We start from the raw sequence: 14,013 nt of genomic DNA, 5'->3' as shown, positions 1-14,013 counted from the left end.
CCCTATTACTGAGTAAGGGCATGAAAGCTGGAAGATGTCCGTTTAAATTGTTTCTTTTAAAAGAAAAAAGACAACTTTTTTTTAATCCACCTACAGTTTAACAACCTAAAATTTTTCAGATGTTTTGATTCCGTTATTTAAATAGGACAAGGTATGATTGCAGAAATAGATTGACAATCTAGAGGAAAACCAATCAGTGGTGTCCCAGAAAAAAAGAGCCATTTTAGGGGCAATTGCCCTTTAGCTGCCATTAAAAATAATGAATCTGTTCAGTTGCCCTACTGGAACCAGCAGACTCAGTCCAGCACTCAATCTATTCAGCTGTAGGTGATTGGCCTGAGCCTCAAAGACTGGATCTGGATCCGGGGTGTTAGGATCCAGGATTTTGATTTGAGCTCATTTCTAGTCCTACATTACCTGATTTAGATCCGTGTTTCCTTATTTGTATGGCTCAATCCTCAAAACCACAGGCATTTGGGTAGCTTTATTCATGCAAGATGTCCCACTGATTTCAAAGGGACAACTCACTTGAGTAAAATTACTCAAGTGTTTGTGTCCCCATAAAACCCAATCATGCAAAAAGTATGCATGAGAGTAACTTTAACTAGGTGAATAGTTCCATTGACTTCAGTGGAACTGCTCACATGAATAGCTTCTTTCACATGACTGACGATCTGCACGATCAGGTCCTTATTTTGCTCCTTATACCTGTGATATGCAATAACAATGCTAAAATAATTTTATCCTGGGCTTAAAAAGATTTTTCTCATCTGAAGTGTTCTTGATATTCTCCATCTCTGGTATATTTATTTTGCTAGTTCAGTTTTGGAATTAGTTTGAAAAATAAACATTGTAATCCTGTATCTGAAAGCAGTAGAGGGCGCTGAAACCATCTACACAGCCTACAGGGGGATTTTTCCTAACTGCTGTGGGTATCCCCATCTAGAGATTTCCGTCACTCCACCCCAACCAGAATTGTTATAAAGAGCCGAGTAACTGTTCTGTCATTTTCAGAGCTGCAGACTCACACCGTGTTTCTTCAGAGAGAACAGAGATCCAGGGTTTGGAGTTAGCTTTCTTTTCATAATATATCAATTGCAAAAATTTACACAAATGGGAAGAATAATTTCATCAGTGACAGTGCTTTTACTGGGGTTTGTGACTTGTGAGTTTTTGTTTTGTTACTTAATCAATTGTAATTAATTTGAATTTTCCTTTATTTTAGAATCATTTCTCTTTATGGAAACTGATTTTGCATTTCAGTAAATAAAAATTCGTTAAGCTCAGTTAAGATGTTCTGTTTAACTAGCAAGAAACATTTTATTCAGCACTGACTACTCTGTAGTAATGCAGTCATTTTGTAATTTAGTTTGCTAAAAAATGTATTGCACTATAGAATCATAGAATTGTTTCAGTTAGAAGAGATCTCTAGCCCATCACTGTAGGTTTGATTTTATTATCCCTGAAGCATCCCTGATAGATATCAGTCAAGTATAGTATTAGTCAGGTATATCTGCAGTGAAGGTGATTCTATAACCTTCCTTGGTAACGTATTTACCTATTAGTCTGCTGCAAAGTTTTAGAGACAGATCCCAGCTGGTGTAAAGTCGTGTAGCTCCATTGACTTCAATGGATTTACATTGTTCATCAGTTGATTAGTTAATGTGTGTAGAGTATTTTGGAGATGGAAAGTACTATTTAAGTGCTAATTATTAATAGTTTAACTTGCCCTATGCAACTATTAGTTTAAAAATAGTAAAACAAGAGGCAGGCTTTAATAATCTCATATACCATACTAGATTGCCAGTGCAAAGGAGAACATGAGCAATGAATGCTGCTGAGTTTGCATTTTTCTCCCTTTTTCAGCTAAAGCTTTTGACATTAAGATTACACCTGACTACAACGTTCCTGCTCAGATTGGAGATAAACTTGAGTTGACCTGTAGTACTACTGGCTGTGAATCCCCAAGTTTCTCTTGGAGAACCCAGATGGACAACCCCCTAGGTGGGTCAGTGACGAACATGGGGAGCAGCTCCATCTTGACCATGGATCCTGTTGGCATTGAGAATGAGCATGAGTATCTCTGCAGTGCATGTTGTGGCAGTCGGAAAGAAGAAAGAAGCATCAGGGTTGATGTTTACTGTAAGTGATTTATTCCCTTTATATATGACATTGGTGCAATGCTCATTCAAAATAAATGTGATTAATCATTCCTACAGTGGAGGGTCAATTATATCCCTAGCACAACAATTCTGATATGGTTTAAACATATATTTCCTGGTAGGGGTCATAGATTGGTGCAGGGATTTCTTATTAGGCATCTTGAACTAGGCTATCTAGAGTGAATTTAATCTTTCTGGTTTTATTTGCTCTTGGTCTTTTCCTCAAAGTATATGAAAGCCAGAAGACAGTCCCCTTGAAGTGTTCAAAAAGCTGAAAAAAAATATGCTCTGGGTGGAAATGTTTGGGGAAAATTTGAGTATTAAGGGCCTGATCCAAAGCCCAGTGAAGTCAATGGAAGTCTTTCTGTTGATATCAGTGAGTATTGGATCTGGCCTTAGGACCAAATCCTGCCCACTTTACTGATGCAAATTGTTCCATTAACTCCAACAGGCCTACTCTGGTGAAGTGAGCAGGAGTTGGCTCATATTACAGGGATTTTGTAAATTCACTCTGCCTGCCAGTATATTAGCTGCAGATACAAGGCATATTTTCTACACCACTGAAATCAATGGCAGTTTTGTCATTGAGTTCGTTGGGAACAAATCAGTCCCATATACCTTAATATTTTGGCTTGGCATAGGAAGGTCTTTATATTTAATGGTAGCTGCAGTTATTTGGGAGCCACATTCAATAGCTGCTGTGGGTAATAATTAAAATTAAAAGATGCTGGGCCTTCTAAATGGAGATACAGCACATGCTATGCCTTTTTATTCCAGTTATTTCTAAGAACAGTATTATTGTTGTCTGTCACTAATTTAGAAATATATATATATATGGTAGCTGTTATTTTCTAATTCTATCAATTAAAAAAGATCAGTGTTTTTCTATCTTTCATAAAATGCCACACTGTTTTTAACATGGACATGTATTAAAAAGAAAGATGGATCCAACCCCAGATCCAAAAACCCCAAACTTTGAGTGTGTGTGTGAAAAGAATCTGGAGGGTCAAAACCCCAAAATATGGACCCATATTTCATGACTGTAGTGGACTTAATCAAAAGCCAAGTCATGAACACATGTGAACTTGAGGGACTTTCAATTCTGGCTCTAGTTTCAATGGTTGTCTCTTTGGCTTTTCTCTAGTAAAAAGTAATGGTATTGTTCTTTTAGCTTTTCCCAGTGATCCAGTCATTGAGATCAGCACACCCCTGAATGTTGGGGAAAAAGCCAATATCACCTGTATGGTTCCCAAAGTGTATCCTTCTGAGCGTTTGAAGATGCAGCTTGAGAAAGATGGATCTGTTCTTGGCATGAAAGAGTTTTATGAGGAAGGAAGCACCATAACCACAGAGACAAAAAGTCTGACATTGACTTTTATCCCCACCTTTGAAGACATTGGGAAAGCGATTACTTGTGTGGCTGAATTACCAATTGATGAAATGGAATTTGAACCCAAGAAAAGACAGACTTCACAGAGATTGAGTGTAAACTGTAAGTATATTTATATTAGGGGTTAAATTTTACATTAGGATTCATGGACCAGGGCTACAAAGTTAGGGATATAAAAAAGTACTCCTGATCCACACTGGATCTCACACTGATGTCAGTGACTGTAGTGCAAAAAGATCAAGGATAGGACATGACCCTTAGGTCATATCATCTCTGGGCACAGTCTTGTAATCCCTTCATGTGAAGAATAACCATTTGTGTCAAACGTTGTCTTTGCAATCTATGAATTTCTTTTAAAGACCATTTCCTCCAGTAAAGCTTAAAATATGATAAATTATAAATGTCATCTATTGTCTGCTTCATTCACTACCTCTTTGAAATCTCACCTGAAAATCAATCTTTTCACCTGTCCCTGTGCCTTTTAATTAAATTCTCCTTATGACAGGCCCAGTCCTGTAGGTCCTGCCTTTGGCAAAACTCAACTTCAGATTCAGTCTCTGAAAAAGAACTGCAGGATCATTCCCTATAATATTTATTTGTTTATTTAAAATATAAGATTGTTGCCAAGACACCTAGGTGCATTGCATCAATCAAAGCAATCAGACAATGACAAGTCAGAGTCCTTTGCTTCACCATTATTTATTAATTCTTTTTCAACCCTATACAGCACTATTAGGAAATTTCATAATGTGATTCACATGTCTGACGGGAGGTGTATACAATAAAGTTATCCCTATAATGAATACAGTTTAACTACATTTGGACAGCAAAGTCACAAAAACAAATATACAGTAGAATTCATGGTCAAAATTCCAAAGGGGTGTCATCCTAGCCTCCAAGGCCCCAATCCTGTAATGAGCATCCTCTGGACAGATCCTTGCGCACCCAAGGAACTCATTGTAGGATCAGGGCCCAGTTTGGTACTTACAATTGACTGCAGGCAGAAATGTGACAGTATAGGGAGTCTGCCACCTCTTTGCAGGCACAAATCAAATATATCATAATCTATCGTAAGTCACATCTTCTGCAGTCCCCTGAGCACAGGGGCTGTGAATGAGTGGCCCTTATAGGGGCTGTACAAAAGGAGAGGGGAGTTGTCCCAATGTGCAGTGCATAAGGGCTAGTCCCCATTTAGCCCTCAGAGTGATGGCAATCTCAGGTCAAGGACTGAGTGGGGATTGAGACTGTACTGCCCTCCCATCCATATAAACAGACCCTCTTGGTCAGGACTGAGGCACATTGGCTAAGGAGGGCTTGCACTGAAGCTCAAAAGCTATCTGTGCTGTATTTGATTTGAGGATAAATAGAGGATTTCAGTGTCCAGGGCTGACAATCTAGCACCTAATAAAGAACCCTCTCTTTGCTCGTTATTAATAACTAAAAATGGATCCTTTGTTTTAGATGGACCAAGAAATACGACGGTCTCTGTCACCCCCTCCACCACAGTGAAAGAAGGGGGAGCTGTGACAATGACATGTACCAGCTATGGTAATCCATCTCCAAAGATCTCCTGGACAAAGCATTCCATCAGTGGAGAGTCGCAGTTTCTTTCTGAAAATGCAACTTTAACTATAAATAACGTAAAGGCTGAAGACTTGGGGCTTTATGAGTGTGAAGGAGTTAACCAGTTTGGAAGAGAGAAAAAAACTGTGGACTTAATTGTTCAAGGTGTGTACAACATGATACATTGTAAGCCTTGTTTCGAAATTTTAGGGCTAATCTTGCTCAGACTGAAATCTGTGAGAATTTTGCCTTTGGCTTCTGTGAGGTCAAGACTGGCCCTTAGTCATTAAGGGTAAAATGTATCTCATGCAAAGCTCTCTGAATCACTAGATCCCCATCGGGTGCATCTACACAGCCACTGGCAGCCTGCAGAAAGCCTCCATGCCGAGGTGACAGACTCGGGCTCACAGGGCTTGAGCTACTGCACTAAAAATAGCTGTGTTGGCAGCATGTTTAAATTGTGGCTTGGTGTGGAGCTTGAGCTCTGACCTCTAGGGAGAGAGTTGGGCTTCAGAGCCCGAGCTCCAGCCCAAGCCACAATATCCACACAGCAATTTTTAAGAGGTAGCACAACCCCCACAAGCCTGAGGCTGTCAGCCCAGCTGAAAGGCTCACTGCCATGGGCTGTGTAGACATACCCATAGTATGTGAAAGTGGCAGATATATCATATATGGGGCTCGGCTAGAGGATGCACGAATGTATGAATATGAATCCAGCAACGAGCTCGGACAGCAATTTAAAAACATAATGCTTGATGTCAAAGGTCAGTTAAAATAATGTTCTCTATGTTAATGAAGTGGGGTTTGTTCAGTTTTTTGCTAGAGGCATAAAACATGGTCTAAAATATCAGCAATTTCTTCAGACTCTAGGTTTTAGGGTCATTTTTTGTCATTCCCTAGGATTTTAATGTTGTGTGTGTCATGTAGTGAGTTACCCAGGGTCTTGTCATATATAATTAATAGGAACAGATCAACAGTGAAGTCTGTTCTCCAGAAGGATCCAGATGTCAGAAAACAATTGTTCTCCAAAATCTTTTAACAGTCCCTTACACTGGCGTCCCGCAAAACAGGGTTTGAAACTGTGGAATCCTAATGATTTTCTCAGAGAAAGGTCACATGTCTGAAGGCTGGGCAAACATGCTCTCTTTTAGCTTCTGATTCTTTGTCTTTGCCTTTGCTGTGCCTGTTCTGTAGAATGAGGACTTCAGAAGCCATGCTTGTCTATTTTTCTCCTTTCATGAATATACATAATCATTTTAAATTAAAGAAAAAAAGTTCGGTATAAAGTGAAGGGTGCTATGTCCATCAATTAATAAAATATCCTTCCTGCCAGCAGCACTGTGTGAAGACTAGAAAGTACCTTTAGCTAGTGATCAAGTAAATTTTAAAGAAAAGATTGTAGTGAATCATTCAACTGAATTAATGCCCTGAGAGCCTGCTGTAGATTGTCAGTCTCTACATTTGCATTTAAATCTTACCCGACATTTTCTTTCCTTTTAGTTCCTCCCCAGAATACTACAGAGTTAATATCTCCATCAGACAATGTTGATGAAGGGGAAAATATCACTATTATGAGTACAACCTATAGTAATTCACCTCCACAGACAGTCCCGCAAAAGATCCATCCAAGCAACACAAACATCCTCTCATCACAGAATGACACCTCTACAGTCAGCAAAAATGACACAGGCATACACCATGAGACTGGAAATAACAATGAGACTAGAAATAACACTGATGTGATTGAGATAACTGTTGTAGGTAGGCATATATGTTGCTTTGAACTTACTTGTATTGTTATCTTTCAGTGATTGAAAGGTTGCTGTTAGCACAGCTAGTGTACTGTTCACCCACACATAGATATACCATGGTTAGTGGTGAAAAACATAACAGAACAGTTCACTAGTGAATATCAATAATGTAATAGCTTCCTATACAGCACTGATACTCTTAGCAATGCTACCCCAAAGTGGCACAGTGGCTCAAGGGAGGTGAGGAGAAGGCAGGCATAGCCCCACTTCCTCTATGCACCAGTCTGCAGAGCAAGATTGGCACATAAGGAGAAGAAGCCTGAACCCCACAAAAAGAGATAGAGGGCGCCTTGATGTGCGCTGGGGACCTGCTGGAGGCACTCTGTCTGCTTGGGGGAGAATGCCTCCTGGTCCTCCCTGGAGCAGCCAGCTTACAACATGCTTTATTGTGTACTATGCCAAACAGGCCTGAACTTACGTAAGACTAACAAACCCAAGACACTGAACAATGATTAAGTTGATTAGGGATGGTATTTACTGAAGAAGAGAATGCAAGACAGATTGCTTGAAGAGGTGGGTTTGAAGAAGGGATTTGAAGGAGGATGGAGAGTGCGATGCAGATGAGAACCAGGAGCGTGTTCCAGTTGAAGGCAGTAGGGTCTGTCCCATTGCAACAGCTGGGGCACTGCTCCACTCAGAAAAATGAGAAACTAAAATCATAATAAAGTCAATTCACCCATTCATAGCTGTTAACATGGGAGGATAGCTCTTTCAGAGCAGGATCCATGTGGAACAGCTGCTTCAGTGCCCCAGACTATATCATGCACATGTTCACGTTCATTTTGGAGCTCCAGGGGAGAATATCATGGAGCATAGTACTGAGGGGCACGTTCTAAAATACCCTGAATTAGTGAGCATAAGTGGAGCTCAAGAAAGCTAGAGTTCCTCTATGAAAATCTTTGTCCGATAGACACCACTGGGCATAGGGAACTGCATTATAAAAAGTGTGAACCCAGTGTGGGAGGAGTCAGGAGATGATGGCAACAGAAAGATGAACAGATTGGAAAGAGGGTAGGGTGGGGAAATAGGATCAGAGATGTAGATGTACCAAGATTACAGAGGGCCTTGTACATGTGGACAAGACCTTGAATGTGATGCAGTAAGAGAGAGGAATCCAGTGAAAGAATTCAAAGGGGTCAGACAATATGCTCAAAACTGGAGGAGAGGAAGATGACATAACAGTAACATTGCCTTTACAGTGATGTGCATACATCTATGTGTAACAGTTTTTAATCAGCTTCTTCTGTCTCCTCTTTTTTTTTTCTCGTTTTGCAGAAATGGTGAAAGAAACAGATTTTGTGATTCCTGTGATTGTTGTGCTCTCTTGTTTATCAACAGTGGCAACCCCTGCACTTGCAATATTGGTTTACAGGTCAAGGAAAGCAAAGATAAATGGATCTTACAGTCCTGTAAATGCACCAAAACCAAATGTTTAAGCAAGTGACTAACCTTCTTCATTCCATGACCTTATATGACATGCAAGTGACTTTTTGTAACACTGTCGTGAAAAACATGAAAAAATGTTCTGTACTGTGATAAATACAACAGCCTTTACATTAAAGGGAAAAATAAGACACTGCCTTAGAAATAGGTGAATTGCTTCCCTATTGAAGCATGCTCAACAAGAAGAGTTCTTTGAAGTGCTAAGTTTGTAGATAGTATCCCATTTCCTATACATATGTATTATAAACACATTCAAGTGAACACCCCAGTTTGGAAATTCCAATATCCTATTGCAGCTGTACATAGAACTGTTGTTTCCTGAGATATAAACCAACACTATTTGAACTGATTAGACTATTTTGGCATTACTTAATAGTGAGTGTTTTAAATATAATTTGTGTAAATGTTTGGTGGTGGTACTTTCCTACTGCATGTAATGTGTTCCAGGTCCTCCTCTTATTTATGCCAACATAACTCCATTGGCTCCAGTAAAAGTGCATAGTATAAATGAGAAGAGAATTTGGCCTTTTGTTTCTAATTAATTGTCACAAATGTAAATCCTTCAGAGTCAATTAAAAACTTTTAAACTTTTGTTTAATAAATGTGCCAAAGCTTTTGATATGCATGTAACAATTATAAATGTAATTCAGCAAGTATCTGTTTGGGGTTAAGATATAATCAACTATAACATGTGAGATGTACAATGGTATGGTATTTATTTGGGGTCTTGTTACTTCAAAGTATATAGCAAGATTTTCATTGACTTCACTGTGGGCAGGCCCATAATTTAGAAGTTAACTCTAAATGGACATGCTTTATAGACTTTTGCACTAAAATAAATCCACCTTGGGGTATTGCGGTTAATCATAAATGGTAATAAGGCTCCAATACACATATTCAACTCTTATTGAATAGACACAGAATTTGTGATCTAACATATTTAGATGAAGTTTCTAAATATTTCACTGTCTCCTGTTCTTGGTACTGTATTTTTGTTCATAGAAATGTTTATTCAGTTGAAATTCCCAACCAATGCCCATGTAATAGTGAGATGCAACATGTATGTTTGCTTTATTCCCACTTGTTAATCCTTATTTCTTTGAAAAGCAAAGTGGTCAAAATGCTGAAACTAGGTGGTGTATTTATTTATTTTGTTTTCTATCTTGTATGGTGTGTGTAACAATAATGGGACCCAGGACACAGACTGGCCTGTAGGAGGGAAAACTCAGAGAGTTAATGTGTATATTCTATAGATGGCACCAACACAAAAGCAGCAGTTGCAGTAGACTTAGTAAGTTTTATGAATTAGTTGTCACAAAGCAGTATATGGTCCTGGGTACTAGAAAATTCTGTCAGGAGAAGAAATGAAGAGATGTCAATCTGTTAATCTATGTAAAAGACACCTAACATGCTGCTTCTGCCAATCCTGAAGAAAGAAAGATCTTCCCTAGTTAAGGAAGCATGCGATAAAGCAGGACTCAGGGCCTGGAGCACAACTCCAAGGGAGTAAAAAGTCTGCCAGGGTCATCTCTTCTTAACAATACCTTGGGCCTGGCTGGGCCTCTCAGAGTTGAATTTGCCCCCTAGAACTTCACACTGGTTCTCTCCCTTCTGCTTGGAAAGCGGAACCACAGCTTCTGTGGTATCATTGAGATACCGGCAGGCCTCGAGGCAGCCTGTGCCAAGGCTTTAGGCCTCAGCCAAACACCGACAAAGTAATTGCTGGGAACCTGTCTTTGTGTTAGTATGGTTAAGAGGGTATTGAACTTATAACAATGTGTTTAGTGTTTAGACCTTATGAAATGCTTGTAAGTTGCAACATGCCTTAACGTCACAGATCATTTCTTTATCACATGCTATGCAGTAACATTTAAGTTTTTGCTTTGTAACTATAGAACTGTGAACCAGGCAGGAGGGATCATCTCCTGCCCCTCAAGAAGGCCTATCAAAAATAAGTGTGCCACTGTGGAACATCACAATACAAAGACATTGTTAATTATCCCCTTGCACCCATGAAGAGGCTACGTGCAAAAGGGCTTGTCCCATAAGCTTGAATTCTGGAAGAAGAAAATAAAAACAGCTGACAAGAATTTTTTTTCATCTCTTTTTCTGTTCGACTCTTACAGGGCCAGAACTACGAAAGAGAATCTGAGATCCCCAGGGTCAATCTGGGTTAGCCCTAAAAGACATTTAGAGCTGACAGATCACTACAACCTTATCACTTTGTAAAACCATAGACTAACTCATTTGTATGTATGCTTGCCACCTTTAACTTTGTAATAATTCTAATTCTTTTCTTAGTTAATAAATCCTTAGATAGTTTACTATAGGTTTGGCTACAGTGTTGTCTTTGGTCTGAGCTCTAAGATACCAATTGACCTGGGGTAAGTGATAGGTCTCCTGGGACAGGAAGTTACCTGAATATTTTGTGATCTTTGGTGTAGAGCATTACGTCTAGCTTGCCTGGGTGGCAAGATGAACTGGAATGCCCAAGGGGACAGTTTGTGACACCACAATAAGACTGTTTAGTGCTTTAGTAGTTCACATTTGTTACTGGACTGGTGAAATCTAATTATAGCATATACAACCAGTTTGGAGCTTCTGCCCTGCTTCTTGACGGTCTGCCCTGAGGTTGGCACTCATGATCGTGAGCCACTCCAGACAGCGTGACAATCATCATCCTTCCTTCCATTCTAGTAGAGGGGGTGGAGACTGACTCCAATCCTACCAATTCAGTCAATGTCTATTATTAAAGAGAGTAAGCATAAGTATGTGCTATTCTCATTTTTATCTGTAGCTATCAGGAACGTACTCTCTTATATTGTTGTTAAATCACATTTATTGAAAACCACTTCATGCTAACACTTCATGTTAACTACAGAAATAAGTACTAGTTCTCAGCAAGTTTCTTTCATATCTTGTCTCATCACAGATGGGTTCAATTATTAACATTTCTTTTGTTTCCATTAATGTTAACTGTAAGTGTAAATATACATACACATGTCACTGTTAATATAATTCGAACAATTTTAGAATTTTTCAAAACAATGCATATAGATAATCTCATTTGTAATTTCTCACTAATACCCATGAGAAAGTAATATTGTGAGTGCCTCTATTAAAACAGTACAGAGTATATTTTTTAAATATACATTATCAACACAGTAAAAAATTCTTCAAACTAGCATTTTATTTCTTGAAATGCAGTTTGCATAATTCCAAACCTTACAACAAAGTTTATTTTTATTTGTATCTATTCAATTTATTGAAAACCCACAATAATAATACAGGAAAAAACATCACAGCTACTAGCTGTATTTGAATGTTATTATGTAGTACTCATTAGTTGAGACAATCCCAAAGAATAAGAATGGAAAACATTTTATCACAATAATCCAATGACCTAGTGCATTGTAAGGAAGTATATCATTTTGCATGATTCCACTCAGTGTTCATTTTAAAAAAGAGAAAAAATCTGCAGTTATACTGGTCAATTAAGCAAACTATGTGCTTGAGATTATACTTTTTCCAGTTTAAATAATTGCTTAAGTACCTGCTTACTTTTATTCATTCCCTTACATCACATTGTATTTACTATTACTTAAGACTGTGCTTAGCTGCCTTTATTAAAATATGTTTTGCCCCCAGGGTGGGCAGGAAAAATTATTAACATTTACCATCTCAAATTTCATTTCTCTGTCTTCCTGGCAGAATACTAGTGGAAACTACTCCAGAGATGGCGTGGCTTATACCTGTTTACGCATGAGCTTGTATTAAATGGATTAATCATTCTGTCACACAAAGAATATAATGTATTTCATAAATACATACCTAGAAAGGATACTAACTGTTAAAAACAAGTTGATATGGAACACAGATTACAAGCATTTCTTTATTTTTAACACCCACATGTTCTGTCTTACTTACTTTAAAAACTGACTAACTAGTGCAGATACCATGTTGGAGTCATGGCCCCACTGAACTCTATAGTAAAACTAATGTTGCCTTCAACATGTCAAGTACTGTACCTCAGGTATATAAATCAAAATACTATTGAATACACGTTTGGCAGCAGGAAATACAGCAAACTGCTGCAGCTGTTGGTTTATATTCATACTTCCATGCTATTTGGACTTGAATATTTTTTAAAACCATTATTTTGACCATTTCATTATTGATAGAATTAATTTGTCCATGTAGCAACACAAGAATAGCTTACCTTTCTGCTTGCTTTCTCAACAACACACTCAAATTCACACTGATCACCTACATTAGACAATGAGGATAAAGTTAACTTTTCAAAAACATTTGACGAATCAGTCCAGTTGCCCTCCATGTTTACTGTTATTTACATTTACCTTATTACCCAGCCAGCTTCTTGTCATCAGGTCATGAAATGAAGGGCCGTGCAAACTCATTTTTCTCACTTTTGCCTCCAGTCTGGCTGTAACTTTGTGGGTCTGCACAAATGTTACTGGACAAGAAATGTAACACATATTAGCACGTAATACAATCTCCTTTTTCTCTAAAAAAACAACAAGGAGTCTGGTGGCACCTTAAAGACTAACAGATTTATTTGGGCATAAGCTTTCGTGAGTAAAAACCTCACTTCTTCGGATTTTTACTCACGAAAGCTTATGCCCAAATAAATCTGTTAGTCTTTAAGGTGCCACCAGACTCCTTGTTGTTTTTGTAGATACAGACTAACACGGCTACCCCCTGATCCTTTTTCTCTGTTTCACCATTGTGTGTGCTGTCATTTGTTGATATTTTTACCTCAAAACTTTTAACCGTACTTCATAAATTGAAGTATATTATCAAAATATTTAAAAATTACATCAACATGGTAAACAATTACCTTTGTGAAACCGTTCTTTTTCTTCCATATCTTCCAGAAACATGTCATCAATATCACTTGGATTGCTGCTTTCAACTTCTGCTGCTACTTGTTTCTTTTCTTCTGCTGCCATACATTCATTTTCTTCTGTGTCTGTGACCTCCAAGTTTATTACACTGCTGTTATCAGGGTTCTCTGCTACATCACCACCCATTTTTCCAATAATGGCTGATGGGACTGTTTTTTCAATGTCACCCACATCTGTTTGGATGTTTTCCTTTGACAATCTGTTTTCAGTACCTAATGCTGGTGACTTTTTATATGGTTTTAAGTGGGAGATACTGTACATAGATCCTAAAGTCTTCCCTTATAAGGTTTCCACTTTAAATTTATTACTATAACAATGGTAACTTTGTATGATCCTCGATAAATACATTACAGTGTCCCTCCCTTTCTTGTTCTCCTTCTTGCATTCAGTAACATAATGCGTTCCCCAACTTTGCATGTTATTTTCCCACATTTAGAAATTTCTTCTAGCATAGTGTATTTCTTGGTTTTTTTTTATGCTTTAGAAATATTACTAACAACCAATGCAATGTCAGCATCCATTGCAGTTTTCATATTAATACTGTACTCTTTGTAGTACTTTTCACCGCATTCCTTGGAAACTTGTGGCTTTGTAAATAAATGGAGAAGGTGTTGTATTCATGAAATGGAGAATCACAAACTAACATATTTACATGAAAGCTGATAGTATTTACATACACTTAAGTGTAATTCTAAACCTGGTCTAAACTTGGCCTGGAA

At 38.2% G+C, this 14,013-nt stretch overlaps 1 protein-coding gene across 3 annotated transcripts; it reads left to right on the top strand.

Annotated features, from left to right (window-relative positions):
- Window positions 1-988: 988 nt before the first annotated feature.
- Window positions 989-10,698, top strand: VCAM1 (vascular cell adhesion molecule 1). 3 transcript variants are annotated; one of them, XR_006172281.2, is made up of 7 exons: window positions 990-1,165; window positions 1,867-2,142; window positions 3,334-3,654; window positions 5,014-5,280; window positions 6,616-6,876; window positions 8,202-9,660; window positions 10,265-10,698. XR_006172281.2 is itself a non-coding variant. In XM_008170605.4 (6 exons), the coding sequence occupies exons 1-6, from the start codon at window positions 1,114-1,116 to the stop codon at window positions 8,360-8,362; spliced, it is 1,338 nt and encodes a 445-aa protein (XP_008168827.2). In that variant the 5' UTR covers window positions 990-1,113; the 3' UTR covers window positions 8,363-10,698. The 3 variants fall into 3 exon arrangements, 2 of the variants coding, with proteins under 2 accessions (XP_005300955.2, XP_008168827.2); XM_008170605.4 differs by having other exon boundaries at window positions 8,202-10,698; XM_005300898.5 differs by lacking the exon at window positions 6,616-6,876 and having other exon boundaries at window positions 989-1,165; window positions 8,202-10,698.
- The last annotated feature ends 3,315 nt before the right edge of the window (window positions 10,699-14,013 follow it).

This window comes from Chrysemys picta, chromosome 8, assembly GCF_011386835.1.
Source record: "Chrysemys picta bellii isolate R12L10 chromosome 8, ASM1138683v2, whole genome shotgun sequence".
Lineage (NCBI taxonomy): Eukaryota > Metazoa > Chordata > Testudines > Emydidae > Chrysemys > Chrysemys picta.
This window is presented reverse-complemented; position numbering and strand designations above follow the sequence as displayed.

What these genes read in the sequence shown, in the direction of transcription:
- VCAM1 (XM_008170605.4), top strand. Translation starts at nt 1,114, where the DNA reads ATGGGAAGAATAATTTCATCAGTGACAGTGCTTTTACTGGGGTTTGTG. An exon ending in TTTACTGGGGTTTGTGACTT is followed by an intron (nt 1,166 to 1,866) that starts GTGAGTTTTTGT and finishes TCCCTTTTTCAG; the next exon opens with CTAAAGCTTTTGACATTAAG. An exon ending in CATCAGGGTTGATGTTTACT is followed by an intron (nt 2,143 to 3,333) that starts GTAAGTGATTTA and finishes TTGTTCTTTTAG; the next exon opens with CTTTTCCCAGTGATCCAGTC.